The sequence below is a fragment of the Heteronotia binoei genome, chromosome 6 (genome assembly GCF_032191835.1).
Source record: "Heteronotia binoei isolate CCM8104 ecotype False Entrance Well chromosome 6, APGP_CSIRO_Hbin_v1, whole genome shotgun sequence".
Taxonomy (NCBI): Eukaryota; Metazoa; Chordata; class Lepidosauria; order Squamata; family Gekkonidae; genus Heteronotia; species Heteronotia binoei.
In genome coordinates, this window is record NC_083228.1 from 52,342,910 (window position 1) to 52,365,245 (window position 22,336).

A 22,336-nucleotide genomic window follows, 5' to 3' on the forward strand; every position below is an offset into this window, starting at 1 on the left:
TCACATTTTCAGTCATGAGGATTATATTAACAGCTAGTTGCAAATACAGTAGCTTTCCCATGTCCTTCCACAAAGCCGTCTGGCTTACGTCCTTTCAATCATGCTCTCTTCATCAGGTACAAAACAGAGACCTTCATTAGTTTATATGTATGAACAGATCAGCCATATGAATACATACACGCGGCTGCCCAGTAACAACTCCTTTTGGCCTTTCTGTTCACAATAACCTGAGTTTTGTTACAATTTTTTAAATCTTAAACACATGCAATTGTTCCGACTAAAGTCAGTCGGTTACATTGTGTTCATAAATTACTTCCTGAGAATTGCACCAGATGTTCGAATGTTCTAAAAATTATTTAAACGTTGTTTTGCCATCCTACAACACTTTGTAATTCATATAGATTTTAGTGTGAGCCAGCTCACAGTTTTTTAAGCCTCCGGCTCACATTTTTGTCTTAGCTCAAGAAAAGCGGTTCAAGAGCAAACTAATTTATGCAGTAACTCACAGCTTTAATGTCAGTAGCTCACAAAGCAGAATTTTTGCTCACAAGACTCCACACCATGTGAAGGTAGATATTGCATCTCACATGAAGTAGGCAAAGCAGTAGTCACTAAGTTGGCTGCCTAGGGCTTGGCCAGGGCCATCGCAAGTTACTATTGCTGCGAGCAGCCAGCCAGAGCTTTGGACCAGATGACTGCAAGCAGCAGCAGTGGAAGCCTGTTCTTTTTCCCTCCTCCCCCTCATCAGGAGTAAGGCAGTGGGGCACAGAGCAACAGCCCCTGTTGTCTAAGACAACCCCGGTTTCCCCATCCACACGGTTTAGACATTGTAACGACCTAATTCTAGAAAATGATATCAGCTGGATTCCGTCTAAGCATTATTAGCTCTTTGTTTTGGGCTTACATCTGTGACCCAGTGCTGGCCCTAGGGTGCATAGTGCTCCCTGCCCAGCACCACCCTGCCACCACTGCCTCCTGCCCACCCTCCGCCGCACCGCGCTTCGTCACAAACCCACTCCAGCTCACCACGACGAGGCTGGGCTCTACCAGCTTTGAGGCAGCAGTGCATTTTTTGAAGCCAGAGCAGGAGAAGGCTTCTCCCCCCTCCCTTCCGAAACCAGAAGTGAGGGGGAGCGAAGCTTCCTCCAGCGCTGGCTTCAAAAAATGTGCAGCTGCCTTGAAGCCAGTAGGGCCCCCCAACCTCGTCGTGGTGAGCTTGGGCAGGGGAGGGGAAGCACGGCGGAACGGAGAGAGCTGGCAGTAGTGGCAGCAGCAGCAGTGGCGGCGGTGGGGGGGAGAGAGGCAAAGCAGGCAGTTGTCTTGGCACTGGAGAGGAGCTCAATTTGACACCCCCTCCCACAGCCCTAGGCAACCATCAGTTTGCTTCGTAGGCGAGCTGGCTCTGCTGTGTCCCTTACAGTGCAAACCTAAATAGAAGCCAACGGTCTTAGAACTCTGCTGAAGACTGTACAGTTCCTCTTTCCCAGAAATCTGATTAGTCCAGTGATATTATAGCTACTTTTGGTTTAAAATGTAAAACATTCTTACTTTTGGGGCTGCTGAATGATTGGTTCTGTGTTTACAGAATAAAAGCAACGCTTAAAGAAATGTAAGTTTTACCTGCTCCTTAATACTATAAATGGGCTTATTTATCAGTTGCACCCTGAAATGAAGTCAAAAGTCCCTGCAAATGGTGCTTCATTGACCAAATGTTACAGAGCCCTCATTGATAGCAATAATGCATCCTTTTAAAAAAAATTGACAAGCCATTTTGCATGCTTGCTAGGAAATTCTTAAATCAAGATGAGGGTGAGAATAACACTGGATACCATGATTATTTTGTTTCTCATCTGCTGCACAGAACAGCTCTGTGTTGTAAGCACAGAAAGCACACTACCTCCTTCTGTCTGCAGTCACCTGGTATGCAGGAGAATGAATGCCAAGGGAAAACTTAAAGACTCCTGCCATGATGATCTGTGCTTCAGTGACCACGCTGGCTGGTTTCCTCTCTGATGCAGCCCTCCTGAATATTTCATTCTGTTGCACTGCAGAACTCTGTGAACGCTCTCCCCATGCCTGCCAAAGCAACTAAACTTTACAAAATCTCTTAAATAGCTCAGTCACTGTATGCAATTAAAGCAATCCTAATAATAAGATACATATCAAGAGGATGTGCTATTTATACAGAGACAGCTGTAAATATAAAAACTGGAGACCTCTCAGCTTTGCCAAAAGCTGCACAATATGGTGCATATCACAGCTTTCCAGATTTGATGGGGTGATGGCAGCAAGTACCTCTGCTGGATATGCTGTTATATGGGTTCACTAATTTTGTTCTGTAGAAAGTAGTGCAATAATAATACACGTTCAATATTGATGGGGAGGATTCTTAGAAAATACTGCACACCTCATCATGAAAAAAGGATACATATTTCTCAATAAGCCAAAACATTATAGTTGTATAGGAGTTTATAGAGAGAGAATGTTATAAGTGCTCTTTTAAAAAGATGGTTAATGTTAAAACACTTCACTTATATTGCAGACAGGACAAGACAGAACACTCAAAACTTCACGCATACTGAAGAACCTTGGGGGGGTAGAGTGGCCAAAGGTCATTTTTGTTTAAATCAAATCAGCTAATGATCAAAACACAAGGTTCAGTACATTAAGACCAAACTTCCCTAAAAAAGAAAGGAAAAGGAAAGGTCCCTCCCTTGTGCAAGCACCAGTCGTTTCCAACTCTGGGGATGATGTTGCTTTCACAACATTTTCATAGCAGACTTTTTACCGGGTGGTTTGCCATTGCCTTCCCCAGTCATCTACGCTTTCCCCCCAGCAAGCTGGGTATTCATTTTACAGACCTCAGAAGGATGGAAGGCTGAGTCAACCTCAAGCTGGCTACCTGAAAACCAAGTTTCCACCAGGAATCAAAGTCAGGTCATGAGCAGAGCTTAGGACTGCATTACTGCAGCTTTAACACGCTGTGCCACAGGGCTCCCTAAAATAAGTCATAATCAAAAAAAGGAAGGAAGGAAGGGCCCATGCTTCCTGTCTTACTGTTCTGTAGAAGCCAGCTATGGCAACAGATCAATAAGGTCACCACTGACACTCAAACACTTTGTGCAGGAATATTGCACAATCTCATGGACATTCTGATAATGACACCTGAAAAGCATTTTTTTCAGATGATCTAACATTCTATGAAAAAATGGGAGGAGACCTTCTTTGAAATTAGGAGAGGGATGGTGGCTCTGTGGTAGAGCATCTGTTGATAAGAAGGTCCCAGGTTCAATCCCCAGCATCTCCAACTAAAAAGGGTCCAGGCAAGTAGGCGTGAAAAACCTCCGCTTGAGACCTTGGAGAGCCGCTGCCAGTCTGAGTAGACAATAGTGACTTTGATGGACCGAGGGTCTGATTCAGTATAAGGCAGCTTCATATGTTCACACATTCATAACTTCCTTAAACCCAGGTCATTTAACTGAGAGCTCAAACTAGCAGTTTGAATTTGATGCAGAAACAAAATGGCAGACAACAGAGAGAATTGCAATTAAATTGTTAGCTCCAGATAGGGGTTGAGCTGCTGCATAATGGACTAGGTAACATTTCTGAACTTTCAAGCGCTCCCAAGCATCAAGTTACTAGGGCATGCATGACAGTAGCAAATTCTTAAGCCTCCAGGAGTGTAGATGCTGAAAGAATGTAATTCATCGCCCTGTTGACAGTAGCAGCAAAGCTGAACACAAAAACGGTTCTTAAGCAAGATTGTGACCTCACAAAAAAAAAAAAACACTTCCCATATATGTATTAGCAGGTTCACCACCACCCTCGTCTCTATATTTTATGGACTGAGTTACAGTTTAGTTACTCTCATTCATTCTATTACACTAATGTTTGGAAGCAATCTACAGATTAATATGCTAGGTATTTATTTTTATTTTTATTCAAGTGTTCTCCAGACCCCCAAAGAACCTGACAGTGATTTCTTATACCTGTTATAAGCACTAGACAAGATGTAAGTTAATTGGGCAGGACCCAGAAGGATAATTTCCACAGGTAAGAGCAGCTAAATAGTAATCACCCCTAGTACTGATCAGGTGTATCTCAGGCAGGCCTTGAATTCAGCAGGAGCTCACAGGAGCACAGCTCCTGAACCTTTCTGATGGTTTCCCCTCTTCCTACCTTCCTTGTCTACTGAATAGTAGTTGAAGCTGCATAACAATCCATGGATGAGCTCCACCACCTATTTTCTACATAGGCTTGCCAATCCCCAGGTCCCAGCGGGGGTTCTTCCACTTTCCCAGGCTCCTTCCCACCCCCAGTCAGCTGGCTGGTGGGGGGGAAGCCCCGCCCCCAGAGGACCATGTGCCTTTCCACCTCCAGAGGTTTCAGTCTCCGATTGAAAGGCTTCCTCTTGGGATGGTGTGTTTGTGTTACTTTGAAGACGTTGGCAGCAACTCGTGAGTAGAGAGGCCAATCCCTCGCTTCAGAGTCGCCAGAAACGGGGTGGGGTGGGGGAAATGTCCTCTGAGCACTTAATTATTCCTTATGAGGAGATCGATTCTCATAGGGTATAATAGGAATTGATCTGGAGGTTTCGGGGGTTCTAGGGGAGCTGAGGTAGAGGCACCAAATTTTCAATATAGTATCTAGTGCCTCTCCCCAAAGTGCCCCCCAAGTTTCAAAATGATTGGAAAAGGGGGTCCAATTCTATGAGCCCCAAAAGTAGGTGCCCCTATCCTTCGTTATTTCCTATGGAAGGAAGACATTTAAAAAGGTGTGCTGTCTCTTTAAATGTGATGGCCAGAACTCCCTTGGATTTCAATTATGCTTGTCACACCCTTGTTCCTAGCTCCACCCCCAAAGTCTCCTGGCTCCACCCCCAAAGTCCCCAGATATTTCTTGAATTGGACTTGGCAACCCTATTTCTACAAAATGACCCCAGATGTACCACTCCAAATGAACTAGCTTTAAATGCCCCCTGTGCAAGCACCAGTCGTTTTCAACTCTGGGGTGACGTTGCTTTCATAACGTTTTTACAGTGTGGTTTGCCATTGCCTTCCCCAGTCATCTACACTTTCCCCCCAGCAAGCTGGGCACTCATTTTACCGACCTCAGAAGGATGGAAGGCTGAGTCAACCTTGAGCTGGCTACCTGAACCAGCTTCCGCTGGGATCAAACTCAGGTCGTGAGCAGGGGGCTCCGACTGCAGTACTGCAGTCTGCGCCACGGGGCTCATACATTAAGAAGTATAGGTAGTTGTAATTCTCTATACAGCTCCTTCCTGTTATTCTTTATAGTAAGAAAACTCAGCATTTTGGAACACAACACCCCCCCACTAAAAATACTTGATCTCCCATATCCTGCATCTTATTCGTCTTATATGAAATAGTTGACTGATTCATACACTCCTATATACTCTACCTGTTTTTCCCTAGTTCAATCTCAATATACTCTTTTCAAAACAACTTCAACTCCAGCCTAAGGTATGCAATGCCTTCAGTAACAAAACTCTCATAACCTTACTCTTCTCATTTAGTAGTTCCAAAACATCACAAGTCATACTTGAGCCTTGATTTTTGTTATAAAAATTACCTCATTACTAGGAAGGCAAACATTAAACACACTTCTAATAATCCTAGTGGAAGTGTTGGAAATTTCTTCTTCCTGTGGGAATGCTGTCTTACATTCACTTTTCACTAGATCTTGCTCTGCTCATTCACCAAGTTTTTGGTTTAGATGGAAGAAAGCATTTCCAACAACCCTGGCATGGAGTTGTGAAAACAGAAATAAGGAAATTCACCTGCTTCTAACAAGTGGGAAATTTTTGAGCAGTGAAGCATCTGAAAAAGCTGACAGTTAATGTGTTGTGCAAGCCCCTGAATGAAGCACTGGAGCTTTGCTGTGGCTTGGAGAATGCTTCCAGAGCCTCCCGAAAAGAATGTCAGTCAAGTGTTGCAGTAAATGTACTAATGGCACCATCTAAGGGCATTAGGCTGCAGTACACATCTTTATGGCAAAAGCAAATCTTAAGTACAGTAACAGCCTTAAACTACAAACTGCAACGCCAGAATATAGCAACTTGGTTTTCAACAGTGTAAATTATGCAACATTTCTTATTTTGCACTTTGTGAATGGCCTGCCTGAGCAGATCAAGGAGATTTTTGAGCTTTTGTCATTCCAGAAACTATGTAAAACAGAACTGTTCAGAAGGGCATTTCTATGAGGGTAATGAGGCTACATTGTAACAGAATAGTTCAGGAAGCCACTTTATAAAAGGGAAAGGGGACTGCGGACTATACCATTGTGTATAGGACATATGTTTGCTGTTTTATTTTCTACTGATATAAAACCATTTTTCTGCTTTGAGTCTGCTTTCTGTATCATGTCTAATATTCTATGATTGTTTCAGATTTGTGTACTCCTTACTACATGTTTCAACCTATTGATTGCATGGACTTACACTGGACAATCCACTCAGTCTTGTAAAAAATAGAGTATAAATACAGTAAATAAATAAATCCTATGAAGTTACTCTACTCTTAAGTCCATGGAAATCTTTGGGTTTAGGGTGGAATAACTGCACTGGATTACACTGTTACTCATCCTTTCCTTCATTTTATATCCATTCTTAAATACTTTTAGTGTTGCATATACTTTGTAAGTCAATGCATCATGTGTCCTTTTACACCTTGGCTCTGCTCTGAGTTTCTTTCTGTTCAGAGCAGTCTACCAGCTTGAAATTGGAGTTGTATTTAAAAGTGAAGGCCTCAGGAATCCCACTGTACATGAAAAACTTCCCACAAGGGATTATCTGCTTTTTCCTAACCACCGATTCTCCTCACACAAATACTCTGTGCAGTCTCATATATATCAAATGCAACTGGAGGATCTAGAGTCCTCACTATAGTCCCATCAAACATGTACAGCAGCATCCCATGTACAAGGCGTGGGAAGAGAGCCAGCCCTCCTCAGTTCCATCCACAGGTCAATGCGACAGCATGACCCACAAACACCTCCTACTGATGAAGTTGTAACTCCAGACTGTGTCCTGCTTTGAGTCCTGAGGGCAGGAGATGTGCATGCACCAACTGGCCACTCAAAATGCAAAAATTACAATTCTACATCTAATGGTTTGGAGTTCATAACACAGAGATTGCTTCTGCAAGCATCAAGCAGTGCTTATATGCCTCAGCAAAAGCTGGTTACCCAAACAGGCAAGGCCAGAATCATGAAATTATAATTTGAGAAACTTGGCACTACAGCTGAGACGTTTAATGAAAACTGCTTTCCTTGCGATGGAACCAGAAGAGAGGACGAAGTTAAATAAACAATGGGGTGAAATCATAGGGAAAAGGAGAAAACTTGACAGCAAGAGCAGAGCTTCTGGAACTCTCCAGTACAGCCATCCTTTCCTATTCCTGTTTTTCTGTCAAGCATGCGGTTTCAAAGAACAAGTCAAGTGGATACAAAACCACGTTTATTGATAGACCGATATGCTCTCTTGGTACAGGTCCTTGAGAGTGATACTAGAAACACATTGATACAATTATTTTAAGACATACTTCAAAGGATTCCCAAGGGAGGGGGCGAGGGATGCTCTCTAACACATAAACTACCGTAAATGTCTACATTCTCACAATGTTATCAGTATCTTGTCCTTGCTTTCCCCAGATGTCTCACACTCCCAGGCAGGAATGCATGGGAAGGTGTTGATTATTCTTTCTCTTACTAGTTTCGTTTCTCACTACTCTACTTCACAAGCAATAAAGCAGGAAGGGGGAGGGGGAAAGAATAACAGAGCCAAAGTACTTCGGTCCTCCATGATGTTTCACAGACCAGCTTTATGGAGGACCCTAAAACAATTAATTACCATTGGCATTTTACCATGCTTGACAGGTCAGAAGGGAATACATTATAAAATAAAAGTGGGCTTTCTAGTCTTGTTTTCTGATTGGTCAGAAGGGAACTACATTATTGTTAAAAAGTGGGTTCTGCCCATTCACCCTGTGCATGGAATGCTCTTACACAAGTTTGAGTTGGGTCAGAATTTTGGTCTTTTAGAAGTCTCTGTCTCAGCAACTGCATTCTTACATATAGGGCACTTGCATTCTTATATATAGGTCAATGCACAGAAGACACGAAAAGTAATGTATTGCTGATATGTCAAAGGAAAATGTGACAAAGGAAACATACTCCACCTCCTAATCCTTGCCTGAGTGTTCATGCTTCAAATGGATGTTCAAATACCTTTGCAATAAATGGACTGTGTATGCAGAGATTATTGTGTCCTAAGACAACACATGCTTTGATGGCAAAACTCAAGATCTGCTCTAATCCCAATATGAGGCTTGGCTTTCAAAGCATTCTCAGACTGCATTTCATCAAACAGGTGACAAATCCCTTTTCAGTAACAAATCCCTGAATTGTACACCTACTGTGATAACACAAAGAGTAGAGAAAGCAAAACTACAATTCGCAATTGCATCCGGTTTTGCTGTTAATATCCGTATTGGGTGTTAAGTGGATATATAATGTGCACTGACCTGTACTTCCCCGTTCGTACTTGGAGAGCTCTCATGCCGCACTGCTGAGCACCTCCTACATCATTCACAATATCATCTCCAATCATGATGGCCTGCCACAGCAATGAAATACAGACAAAAGTGGTGTCAAGTGCATTTGATTCCTGTCATACTTCATCTTTCTTGACGTAATAAACTGCTTTATTTGATGTTTAATACAGCCATCATACAAATTAAACAAGATAATATTGTCACCGTATTGATTAAAAGTCAGACTACCTTGAATATAATTCAGCTTCCACCTAGGCAGGCTACACAGCCAAGAGGTAAATATTCAGTCAACGTGAAAACCATCAGAAGAATCAACACATTTTTGACACAATACAAAGGCATGCTGACATGTCAAGAAATTCTCATCACCCCTTTCAACTATTAAGTGGTTAATTTTCACCCTTTCGTTTCACGCTACTATTTCTCTCTCTTCCCCCCCCCCTTTTCTATCAGCCTAGATCAATCTTTCATCAGGCTATCCATTATTACCCAAAAGGTTGCGATTATTTCCTTTATTGTAACATCTAATTAACATATGAATAGAAAGGTATTCTACATGTTGCAAGGCCAAATCAAAAGATCTCTCAACACTTTCTGATTACTGTATTCAACTTTTAATAAGCTTTAGTCTCCAATCATTTATTTATTGTATTTTCACATTTCCCTCAAGGATAAACTCCCAACACAATTTATACAAATAAATATACAGTAATACAAATATTATCATCAACAGAATGCTTAAGGATGGAATTATCAATTAGGCCTTATTCCAGGCATAATGGGAAAGGTACTTGGTTGTTGCTCCTTCTCCCTATGACTTCATTGGTGGCAGTTTTTAAGTGAGAGCTCTCCAATGGAACTAGATTCAGTCACAAGAGAAGGACGCCTAGCTGTTCCTTCTGCCTCTGGCCTCAGCAATGGCAGTTGATAATGGTGAAGAAGCTGGAGCTGATACCCACATTGTAGAGGCCTGGCTGCTGCCTTTTTCCCTCTGGCCTCAATGACAGCAGTCAGAAGCTATAAGCAGTGTTCCCTCTAAGCTGAGTTAGTGTGAGCTAGCTCACTGTTTTTTAGTTTCCAACTCACACATTTTTGTCTTGGCTCAGGAAAAATGGCCCGAGAGCAAACTAATTTATGCAGCAGCTCACCACTTTAATGCCAGTAGCTCACAAAGTAGAATATTTGCTCACAAGACTCCACAACTTAGAAGGAGTATTGGCTACAAGCAATCTTGCTGAAAGCAATTATAAAAGTTTCATCACAGTCCTGAACACATGTAATGAGCTGGGTGATGGTGAGCAAGTTGAAACTTAATCCCTGACAAGACAGAGTACTTTTTGTTAGTAGAAAGGCAGATCAGCTCTCCTAAGTCTTGTAGTACATTCTTTAGCTATATCTAGACTAGACTACTTCTAGTCTCTCTTCTTGGGACTGCCCTTGAAGAATGTTAAGAAGCTGCAGCTAGCACAGAATGCTGCAGCTAGATTGCTGTTTGGGGCCACTTTCTGGGATCAAGTGACCCAATTATTACAGCAATTACATGGGCTTCCAATCCACTCCCAAACCCTATTGAAGATGTTGGTTTTGACCTTGAAACCTCATATGGCAGGGGTGGCCAACAGTAGCTCTCCAGATGTTTTTGCCTGCATTGGCCATGCTGGCTGCGGCTGATGGGAGTTGTAGGCAAAAAACATCTGGAGAGCTACCGTTGGCCACCCCTGCCATATGGTTTGAGACTAGGATACCTGAAGAATCATCTTCTCCCACACATGCCTCTGCAGGTAGAAAGATCACAGGGTGAGGCCCTCTTGACTACCCTGTCGACCAGAGAAGCCCATGCGGTGGGTACATGAGCCAGAGCCTTTCCAGCGGCAGCCCCACTTTTATGAAGCAACTTCGTTCATCGTCAGCTGCCTCCTCACTCTTGACCTTAAGGAGGCAGCTGAAGATGGTTTTATTCAGGACAGCATTCTACTAATTTTAGTTCTTCAGCCTATAAGCAGTTTCAAATTATTCATTTTAAATGAGTGGTTTGATGCATTTTAATTTTGTTTTATTGTCGATGTAAGCTGCCTTGAGTTCCTCCAAGGTATAAAGTTGGCTAATAAATGTTTTAAATAAATAAAAAGAAATCAAATGTATAGATACAGCAGAATTTGGACTGGGGTTACTGCAACAGCTTGTGTGAAGGAAACCAGAGGAAGGAACTCAGCCGCCCTGAGCCTGCTTTGGCAGGATATAAATCCAATAAATAAATAAACAAACAAACCAAGGAGGTATGTCACACTGTCATATCTACCATCACATTCTGTGATGATACAAAGGTGTTAAGAACCTTGCATAGATGAACTGTCCTTAGTCCTGATCTTACTCCATTTCATCTCTACCCAATAATTTTACACACCATCCATCTAGAGGCAACAGCTGTTCCATGTGACCTGGCACCACTTGAAGCTGATGCATCTTTCTAAGCCTGCTTACAGCCAGAGGCGTCACTAGGGCAGGGCCAAGGGGGCCATTGCCCCCCCCCCCCTAGAGCATTCTCATTGGCCCCCTAGGGCTCTTTGAAGGCAGCAGGCGGCAAGCAATCACAGTCTTTATTGGCGGGAGGCGCGGGGAGGCTCTTTCAAGGCAGTGGCGAAGCGAGAGAAGGCCGGGAGGGAAGAGGAAAGCGCAGCTCTCCGCAGGCAGGCATCAGAGGGCGAGCAGGCAAACCAGGGAAGGGAGGACGTTGCGAGCCAACCAGCGAGGGAAAGGAGGCTTTAGACGCGCGGGGCGCAGGAGGGAAGGGAAGGGGGCAGGCAGGCAGAGAGCGAGGGAGTCCCTCACGCAGGAGGAAAACAGGCGGCATCGGCCGCGCTCGCAGCAGCAAGAGGAGGAGCGGGTGAGGGGTAGCGCAGGAGCATTGCCGGCAGTGCGCATGAGCGCCAGTGCTGAAGACTCCGCACCGCAGGCGCTGCTGCTGGCGGCGGGGGAGGAGGGGGTAGGCGACGAGGACCCGAAGCGGGCTTCTTTCTCGCTGGTTCAGGCAGGTGCGCTGAGCTCCCCCAGCCGCCGCTCTCGGCTAGCAACTGGTCTTGCACAAGCCCGCGCCGCCGCCAGCGCCTTGGGAGGGACGGACTGATGGAAGAAGTAGTTTGCAGGACGAGCAGCGCCTCTCCTCAAGTTTCGGGACGGTTACCGTCCCCAAATCTTTCGGCTTCTCCAGGCGGAGGTTTCCTTTGTTCGAACGCGAGGGATTTAGCACCTCTGGGCAGCGCACGAGGACTGCTGCTCTTCCCTCCGAGTCCGGCACACTTGGCCCCAGGGTGCAACCGACTTGGCCCCAGGGTGCAACCCACGCACTTGGCCCCAGGGTGCAACCCACCCCAGTGACGCCACTGCTTACAGCACCATCATACCAAAGAGGTTTGGGCAGTAACACATCATAGATCTTGGGATACGGGTGGGCTGTAAGTTACATATGAGAAGCCAGTGGGATGCGGCAATGAAAAAGGCTAATATGATCTTGGGATGTACAATAGAGGCATAACATCCAAATCACAAGATGTCATAGTCTCGCTACACACAGCATTGGTCAGGCTGCACCTGGAATATTGTGTGCATTTCCAGAGGCCTCACTTCAAGAAGAATGTGGACAGAATGGAGCAGGTACAGAGGAAAGCAATGAGGATAATCAGGGGCCTAGTGACCAAGAACTATGAGGAAAGGCTGAGGGACTTCAGTCTGGAGAAGAGGAGGTTGAAGGGGGACATGATTGCTCTCTTTAAATATTTGAAGGGCTGTCACTTAGAGGAGGGCAGAGACCTGTTCCTGTTGGCAGCAGAAGAGGAGACTCGCAATATTGGGTTTAAATTAAGGGTGTGAAGGTACCAGCTGGATATTAGGAAAAACTTTTTTATAGTAAGAGTTCTTCAACAATGGAATCGGCTACCAAGTGGTGTGGTGTGGTGTGGTGAGCTCCCCTTCACTGGCAGTCTTTAAGCAGCGGCTGGATAAACACTTGTTGGGGATGCTCAGTCTAGTCTGATCCTGCATTGAGCAGGGGGTTGGACTAGATGCTCTGTTGGGACCCTTCCAACTCTATAATTCTATAGCAACAGGTATAGCACTATACCTGCTAAATACAGTATATTGTATACTATACCTTGCGTGACTTTGTCCATGGGGTCGCAAAGAGTTGGACTCGACTGTGCGACTGAGCAACAACAGCACTATTTTATCAACGCATTGGCTCTTAGGAACAAAACATTTTAAGTGGGACAGAAAAACATTTCAGATGTCAGGATCAAATTTAGAAGAATCTGGTCCTAAAGAAAGATGCATCCACCACTGCCACTCCCAGTCATCTGCATTTAAAATCTAATAAATGTCTCAATGCCTGCATTTCAATATTATAAAATGTGATCTGGGCACACCTTTTATGGCTTTTAAATGCCTCGTCATAAGGAAAACAGAGAGGCACTGCATGACTTACTATTGTGAATTCAAAAACATTCAAGCATGCATTTTTAATCATGTAATTATACTCACTGATGCATCTCAACAGTTAATTCTACTTGGAGATGACCCAGGTGTGGATATGCATCTGCACTGACTGATGCATCCAACAAATTCAGTGGGGTTAGATGAGCATCCTAATGCAGATGTACATCTGTAATCCCAGCCCCAGAAAAGGGATTTCCTTTGCATTCTTCTTCACTTATCACACATCTCCTTTTTAATAACAGTTTTTTATTAAAGGGGCTCAATGTAATGAACTGGTAACAGAAACTCTATTGGTAGGCAAGAAGGAAGAGGCAGCCACAGTCAATATCCTTCACCACAAATGTCATAGTTTCACAGAGAAGTTGTATAATTCAGAAGCATATACAGAAAACAGGAGATAGTGTGTGAGTACGCAGATACTGTTGTTTCAACATGAGATTTCAAACTTAACGGAATTGGAAGGAGTTCCACTTATGACCCACTAAACTGGGCAGTCTACTCTTACAGGATCAGTGTAGAACCTTCCACCAGATCAGAAGCCTATCATGGCTTTTTGTTACTTGGAAACATATTTTTTCATTTAATCTATAATCTATACAATTCTAAGGAAGTCTTTTGCAAAATGGGAGATTTACAAGGTTACTCCCAAAGCTTCCAGCACCTTTGTGCAATTAGCAAGGATGCATGCTATCTTGTGAAATACTGCATTCTGTCTACACAGAAGTCTTCATATGAGATCATCCACATTGAAAGTGCAGCTGCACATGGGCAGCAGTGCCTATCCAGGCCAGCTTGTAGCATACGCATACAAAAATGTACTCCAGCCCCCTGGGATTTCACAGATTTACTATCGGTGAAGGGCAATAATCACTAAAGGAGGAGCAATTATTCCCAAATCATTTAGGATTTAAAAAATCATTGGCAAGAAGATAGAGGTCAAAAGGTGCTGTGTCAAGGGAAATAAAAAACTCTACCTGTCAAACCTAGGTTTAACTTCCTCTCTGACTGCAATATAGTAAGAAAGGGGGAAAAAATAGAGGGTGAGAGAAAGATAAAACTGAAAGGTCACATACTTGGTGAAGGCCAGAATTAAAAAGATCTCCAGTTTGTCCTCACATTTTTACACAGAAAGCACTGTTCTCGCTTAGTTCAATTAGTGTGGAGAAATAACTGGAAATAACTGAAATCCTTAAAAGAGTTGGAATGTGCTGTGCAAAATACCAATCTCTCTCATGTTTTCACAATGACTCAAGAAAGACCCTCAGAGACCCTGACACATTTTACACACAGAATTGCAGGGTGCACATCGTTGATATGTGAAGACCAGTTCACCCCTCACGTATATAAATGAGATGGGCACAGAGTTGTGCAGTGGCTAGAAAGTCAGACTAGGTTCTGGGAGACTCAGGTTTAAATCCCCATTGCACCAAGGGAGCTCACTGGGTTGGTCAGCCTCTCCCTTAAACTTGCCTCATCACACTGTTATTGTGAGAATTAAATGGAGGAGAATCATGATGTGAGCCCCTTGGGGTCCCCACTGGGCAGAAAGGTGGGATATAAATATCAAAATAGATAACAAACAAAGCTGTATAAAATCAGAATCCTCACTTTGAGAAGGATCACATTCTCAGTACTTTGCTGACAGACCCAACGAATGCAGCCTGGCATGGCACTGTGAGCAGTGTGAATTCAAATCTCTGCTCACAAATGGGCCAGACATTCTCTAGCAGTCTAACGGACTTCACAAAGTTAATAAAGATAAATGTAGTAGCAATTGTAAGGCACTTTATGCAGTGCATGAGGTGCATACATCGTTGATAATAAATCATCTACCTTCAGGAGCAAAGACTGGACTAAATACATTATGAACAAAAAATAAACATCAATACCATAATATAAACTTAATCAGACCCTGGTTAGAAGAAACCATTTCTGAAGGCTGTTAATACATTTTTGAAGGCTATTGTTTTGGGGCATTTTAACATATTCTGTTTTCCCTTCAATGACCTCCAAGTGGCTTATGTATGGTTTCCAGGCAGTGTTGCATCCACATTGTTTAGAGGGTCGGGCTTATCTTCAGCCCGGAACTGCAGCATGTAGACTTCAGACCACATAACCCAGCTACACACAGAGTAGGGGTACTCCAGGAACCCTGCTGCTCTCACCTTTAAAATGAAGTGACTTACACTGCAGTCCTAAGCAATGAGTTCAATAAACTTAGAAGGGTGTAAATCTGCTTAGGATGACACTGTTAGTAGACATATGGCATTACCTTGGTAGCTCAGGAAAACAAAGGTAGCAGCTTCTCCCTCTATTGCAAGGTAGTCCAATTGGTTTCTCTGGGCTACTCTTTCTTTGGGCAAAAATGTGGATAATTTCTCTTCCTGTCACTCCAAAGGAGGGAGCAATTAAGGACTGTTATACTATATGCTTATTTCCAGCTTTTTCACATTCAAACAGTAGTCAATCAGCCTCACAACTATTTTATTAGGGTGAACAGGCTGAGAGACTATGACTTGAAGAGTTATAAATAGAGTTACAATATAGATCCTTTTAAGACTTGTTGATACAAATACATATGCTATTTGTTTAAAACAAGCAAGCATATCAATAGTCATACAAGTCAAATAAACAACAGAAGGTAAGCTGGGAAACATCATCGCACCCTACCATCATTTGCTCTGTAACTATAATCATTTGCTCTGTATGTACAGATGAGTGCCATGTCCATCTGACAGAGACTTTGTTAATGTGATGCTCCCTCAGTCAGGGCTGTGTTGCCCTTGCTCTGCTGTTACCTTTCCTGCAGTGGAGGACCTGCGAGGCCTCAGACTGGAGAGGGGAATGGGTTGTACCACCTTGTTCCTCTGCCTCTCTGTATTCTCTGGTCTCCCATGCTTCCTGAGCAGGGATACTTCATCTTTCATTGAGAGCCAGTTTGGTGTAGTGGTTAAGTGTGTGGACTCTTATCTGGGAGAACTGGGTTTGATTCCCCACTCCTCCACTTGCACCTGTTGGAATGGCCTTGGGTCAGCCATAGCTCTGGCAGAGGTTGTCCTTGAAAGGGCAGTTGTTGTGAGAGCCCTCTCAGCCCCACCCACCTCACAGGGTGTCTGTTGTGGGGGAGGAAGGTAAAGGAGATTGTGAACTGTTCTGAGACTCTGAGATTCAGAGTGGAGGGCAGGATATAAATCCAATATCTTCTTCTTTCCTGACCTGCTGCAAACCCTGCTTAAATAGACTATCCTTCCAATTCTTCCTCTGGCCTGCTCCTCCCCTATACCTCTTCACCCAACTAAGTTTCTCTGTTTCCCAGACAGGGCTTGAAAAGGTTACTGGACCCACCTAACTATTACTGAACTGAGGGTGTGCGTACCTGCCCTTCCTGTTCTGGGCATGCTCTAGCCTGGCTGCTGCAGTTGCCAGTTGTAAATGTACTGGGCATCCATTGCAAGAAATAAAGCAGGAAGCAGCACAACTCACTGAGCAAGGGGCCACAGTGAAGGAGCAAAGCCATATTTTCTTTCTCATCCTGGATCAACTGAACTCCCATGCAACTAATCTGTGTTCAACGTTCTTGCACACAGGTAGGATTTCCATTGTCCATGCTCCCAAGATTCAACAAGCTACAAATGAGTGAATTGTTTCAGCAGAGGACTCTGACTGGGTAAATTACATTCTTATACCCTTCAGTGCAATATAATGACATTGGGAAAATTTCCCTTATGTATCCAAAAGTGAAAGGGATCTGTTCCTATGCCCTGTTTCACACCTATATTGGGTACCATCAAAAGCAGGCATTTGCAACTACTGGTAGTTTATGCACTCTGGTGTGACCCACTGTAACTCCCATTAGAACAGGACAATTTGCTACAGATAGACCTTTTTATGATGGCATTAAACTGGTGGAACCTTAACATTATTTAGGTTTTATCATAATGCAGTAAAAATCACCCACTGTTACAACAGCTTTAAAACATATGAATTAGGCTATTTCAGTAACCTTTAGAGATGTGTTATTCTTTGTCATATTACTGAGTCGTAAGAAGGGGCTGGTTACCTCTAAGAGGCTTAAATTTCCTATCTATTAAAGTAATACCAGCAATCTGTTTTTTTCTGGGCTATTGGGGAAAGGTTAAAATGAAAATTGGACTTTAGGGAGTACCTTCCATTCCAAGAGCAGGTTGAAAACATCTCATCTGTAGCAAGCAAAGTCAGGTTCTCTTTACAAAGCTGTTATCAAGGGAAATGTCTGGTGATAACTTTATTGATTAAAGCAACTCCAAAAAAATTCAAACTTTAGCCACTGTCTAGCTCTACCAACAGGGAAGCCGTTTCAGGCACTTAAGTAGTAAAATGAAGGTACCAGAAAACTGCAATGTGTTTTTATAAAGCACAGATGGTGATTTAGGATGCTTTAATGATATCGTTAATTTTACGTTTAAGTGAAATGTGGAAATGAATCCAAACGTTTTTATGAGATAAAAGTTATCACACACTATCCCTTATTTTATCATCCCAGTCAGAGACATACTCAAGACTCTTCACTTAGATATATATGGACAGCTACATTTTATGAGTCAAAACTGACAGCCGTTTGTCAAAACTGGCAGTGATGACGGCTGCAGACTCTCTGTCTACTTCTTGGAGACACTTCACCCGTGCTAGCTAGGAAAACATATGTGTGAAATGTATTTTATTGACTGGTGATGATATATTTACTGTGCGAATAGTTTTAGCATACTACAGTTTGTGCCAGTGTGTGTTTTGCAGGATGCACACAGACTAGTACACTGCTGCCATACTCACTAGCCCTAGTCACATGTTACAGTGAATGTAAGAGCAACCTGCATGTACCTGTTTCACTTTATGAATGAAACCAGGAACCACTACCTAGATAGATGTGGGGATTGTATCACACGTTCATCTGTTTACATGTTGGCTGTACATGACTCAACATGCATACAAAGAACAATCTATACACTGTACATGGATTGTATGTATATTCATTGTGACTTGTGAACAGAGCTAGAATTCCTCCCAATATACACTGAGATTTCTCTTGCAGGAAAAAGGTCAGATTTTATTTAGTCCAGGAAAAAAAGTTTATGTCAGTGCTGCTGGTATAAAAAAGAATAACTTGAATTACTTTAAAAGATTAAAATATAATTCCAACAAGGAGGGACAACATGGGATAACGATTATGTTACAGGAATAGTTTGTATCAGACAAGATGCCCACAACTTTTACTAGTTTTACTATCAATCAGGGTCCCTGGAAAGAAGCCTCTGGGCGCTTCCTGATGCTCTGGGTTGGGGTGCTGCTCTGGGGCCTGGTCAGGGTGCAGACAGTCCAGATGGGTGGTCAGGCGCCACCCCATGAGGAGTTCCACTGGGCTGCCAGTCTGTGGTCCCAGTCCCCATAAATAATTTTAGCACAGAGTGGTAAAGCCGCAGTACTGCAGTCTAAGCCCTCTACTCACAACCTGAGTTCAATCCCGGCAGAAGCTGGGTTCAAGTAGCTGGCTCCAGGTTGACTCAGCCTTCCACCCTCCCAAGGTCAGTAAAATGAGTACCCAGCTTGCTGAGGGAAAAGTGTAGATGACTGAGGAAGGCAACGCCAAACCACCCTGTAAAAAAGTCTGCCATGAAAAAATTGTGATGCAACGTTGTCCCAGAATTGGAAACGACTGGTGCTTGCACAGGGGACTACCTTTACCTTTATTAGATTTTTACCCCACTGTTCTTCCAAGGAACCTGGGGCAGCATAAATCATTTTGCTTGCACACTTTGTCTGCCTAACAGCCCTGTGAAACTGGATAGCCTCCTAGGTGTCTGCCTGGAAATTTACCTTAAAGGAAGCAGTATTTTGATTTCTACTAGCAGATGGATCCAGTGCAATAGAGAGAGGAACAGTAGCTGGGTGAACCCAAGGCCTAGAGTAATACAGGATGGATGAGTGCCTAGAGTAATACAGGATGATTACATTCTTTTACATTTTTTGTGGTATGATTTCAGTTTTTGCAAGATAGCACAAACTCGTTCAGAAGTGAGATATAGGGATGTCATGTATAAATGTGGCAATAAAAATGAGTAGGATACATGGCAGACTATTGGAACAACTTAAATCATATGACCAGGTTGTTTTCTTGGGTTTGAAGGTAGAGGTAATCACTGGCTCCAGGAGTTCAAGGATCAAGAAGGGGCTACTATTTTCACTGTTTCTGCCTGGGGCACCAAGAATGCAAGAACAGGAGCCTGTCTAAATTACTGTGAACTTCTATGAAAAAGATGGTGTGCATATTTGCCCATGTTAGAAAGAGGGTTACCAGCACGATAATTAACATAACATATGATGATGAGGCATTATCATCATCATCATTATTATTAAATTAATACCTTGTGTATTTGCCTCCTTATTTCCTAGGGCTAAAGACACATAAGGGGGCAGGCAGCATGGTATAGCCTGATCTTGAAAGCAAAGTAGAATCAGCCCTACGGGCATTCAGGATTTTTGGGACTGCCAAATAGTCAAACTTAAAGGACATTTAAAGAGATCATGGTCCCTTTAAATTCCTTCTCTAAGCCACATAACTCTAAGGTGCTTGAACTCTGAAGCATTTAAAAGGCTCACAAGTCCCTTTAAACACCTTCCGGGTGAATCTGTCACTTGGAGAAGGTATTTAAAGGGGCAGCTAGCCCTTTAAATGTTTTTGGAGTTCACACGCCACACAGTCATGTGGCTTGGAGAAGGCATTTAAAGGGACTGTGATCCCTTGTTGCATTGAAGACATCCTTCTAAACACCTATTCCCCCTCCATGGAAAGCAATGGAAGATAGGGGCACCTTCTTTGGAAGACCACAGAATTGAACCCCGTGGTCCAATCTTTTTGAAACTTGGAGGGATTTAAAGAGAGGTGCCAGCAGCCATGCTGCAAATTTGGTGCCTCTATCTAAAAAAACAGGCTCCCCAAAACCCCAGATACCCCCAGATTGATTCTCCATTGTACTCCATGGGGCCCATTGACTATAATGATTCTCATAGGGTATAATGAAACTGAAAAAATTTGGGTTTCCCAAATATTTTCTGAATCCAAATATTGTACCAGTATTGGGATTCAGAAATATTGGAAAATATCAATTTTTGGGATCTAATTTGCCTGAACCCTCAAAATACTGTAGTTTGTTTTTGCGCACTCCTAGTCAGCCCTGGTTAGATTTTTAAAGGAAGACTTCAAAGAAATGCAATGGCAAACCACCTCTGCTTCTCATTTACCCTGAAAGTCCCTTGGTGGAGTCACCATAAATTGGCTGGAACTTGATGGCACTTTACACACACAAAGATGCACACGATCCAGTAAGACCAAGGACACAAGATTTATTTGGCAGAGCTGCTATTCATCCAAGCAACCAACAATTGCAGACACGGAAACATACATTACCTAACACCGTGACATTATGAAATGGCCAGGGTCTCCAATTCAAGCAAAGCAAAGAAGAGGCACAACACCAATTCAGCAGCAACAATGATTTCTCCTATTTTACTTTACCTTTTAATCTCTTACTGTGTTCAAATAGTTGCCTTTCTATGTAGTTTCTTATTGTTTTGGAGCAATCAAGCTCCAAACTCACTGAGCTGTTTGCTCAAAAACCTGCTCACTTTTTTTGTCAAATGGATTAGCCCTTCAAATTGGGATTAGTGGATTAGTACAAGTGGAATACAGTGTTCAGTTCTGGCCATCTCATTACCAGAAAGATTGCAACAAATTGGAAGGAAATTGAAGAAGAGTGGCAAAAATAGTTAAGAAATGCTGAGGGATTGCCTTGAGAAGGAAGATTACAAATAGTGAAACATACAGTTTAGCCGTGAGATAACTGTGATAAAAGATTAGAATAACTGTCTGTAAATAACTGATGTGGGGGACCATACAACAGAGTGAGTATTATTTTCAGCAAAATAAGAAATAATGAGATGAAAATTAAGAGAAAGTTAAACTGAAACTCCCTTTTTTTTGGCACCACTAAAATCCTACAGGAAATTTTTTACACTATGGCAAATAACCTGCTTTGTTGCTTTTTGTCTCTTATTGCCTCTATCTCTACTTGAAAAGACAATATTATGGCACACATTATGGTCACAGAGACACAACTGGGGTAAAGTTGCTTTTAAAAAAGAGTGGCTTTCCCAGTTTTCCACTCCCCCCACCACACACCCAGATAAACTCAACAAATCAGAAAAACGTGAAGTAAAAACAGGCTGCAATCTCCAAAACCTCCATAGATAATTAGTAGAATTTTGGCTCCAATATATTGAGAGGAGCTCCTACCACACTTGCTGAGGTGTTATGCAAAGTTTATGACCATTCCATCCGCTCAGAGTTGAAGAACATGCCAACTCTTTTGGTCTAGAGACAGATGGAGTTGTGTGTGGTTGATGGGAAAGGCTGTGACAGAAAAGAAAGCAGGAAGCACTATCTGAGTGCTGGTCTGATGTAGAACTGTCCAATAGCAGTCATCCTATTAAAACCAATGTGGTGTAAGGGTTAGAGCTTCAGAGTAAGGTCTGGGATAAAAAAGTAAAGATAATCCTTCCTGTGCAAGCACCAGTCGTTTTTGACTCTGGGGTGACATTGCTTTCACAATGTTTTCACGGCAGACTTTTTATGGGGTGGTTTGCCATTGCCTTCCCCAGTCATCTATACTTTCCCCCCAGCAAGCTGGGTACTCATTTTACTGACCTCGGAAGGATGGAAGGCTGAGTCAACCTGGAGCCAGCTACCTGAACCAGCTTCCGCTGGGATCGAGCTCAGGTCATGAACAGAGGGCTCCAACTGCAGTACTGCAGCTTTACCACTCTGCGCCATGGGACTCTTAGGTCTGGGATACCCAGGTTCAAATCACCAGCGTACCATGGAAACTCACAAGGTGATACTGTGCAAGTCACCTACTGTCAGGTTAAACGACCTCACAGGGTTGCTGTGAGGATAAAAAGGAGGAAAAGAGACTAATGTAAGCTGCTTTGGACCCCAATGTGGAAAAATATAAAGTGTAAATAAATAGTAAATAGAGCTGAAGATGAAAAGCTGGTATAAGGTAGGCTGGTGAATGGCTGAGAAGAAGAGAATGAGGCAAGAAAAGAGGAGAGGATATGGGGGTTGCCAAGAGAGTTCCCTACCGTGCAGGTGGGCCTGGCCCAGCAGCTGGCACCACATAACTGGGTCATCGTTTTCATAGTTAGAGGCTTCTGCAGGGAAGGGAAAACTGAAGACAGAAGGA

The 22,336-nt window shown here is 43.1% G+C and overlaps 1 protein-coding gene across 2 annotated transcripts in view; it reads right to left on the bottom strand.

The window, feature by feature from the left end:
- LHPP (phospholysine phosphohistidine inorganic pyrophosphate phosphatase) overlaps positions 1-22,336 on the bottom strand; it is a 191,447-nt gene that overhangs the window by 126,196 nt on the left and 42,915 nt on the right. For both annotated transcript variants that reach the window (XM_060241450.1, XM_060241451.1), the window contains one exon: positions 8,544-8,635. In XM_060241450.1, the coding sequence (XP_060097433.1) occupies positions 8,544-8,635 (92 nt within the window). The remainder of the gene's footprint in view (positions 1-8,543; positions 8,636-22,336) is intronic.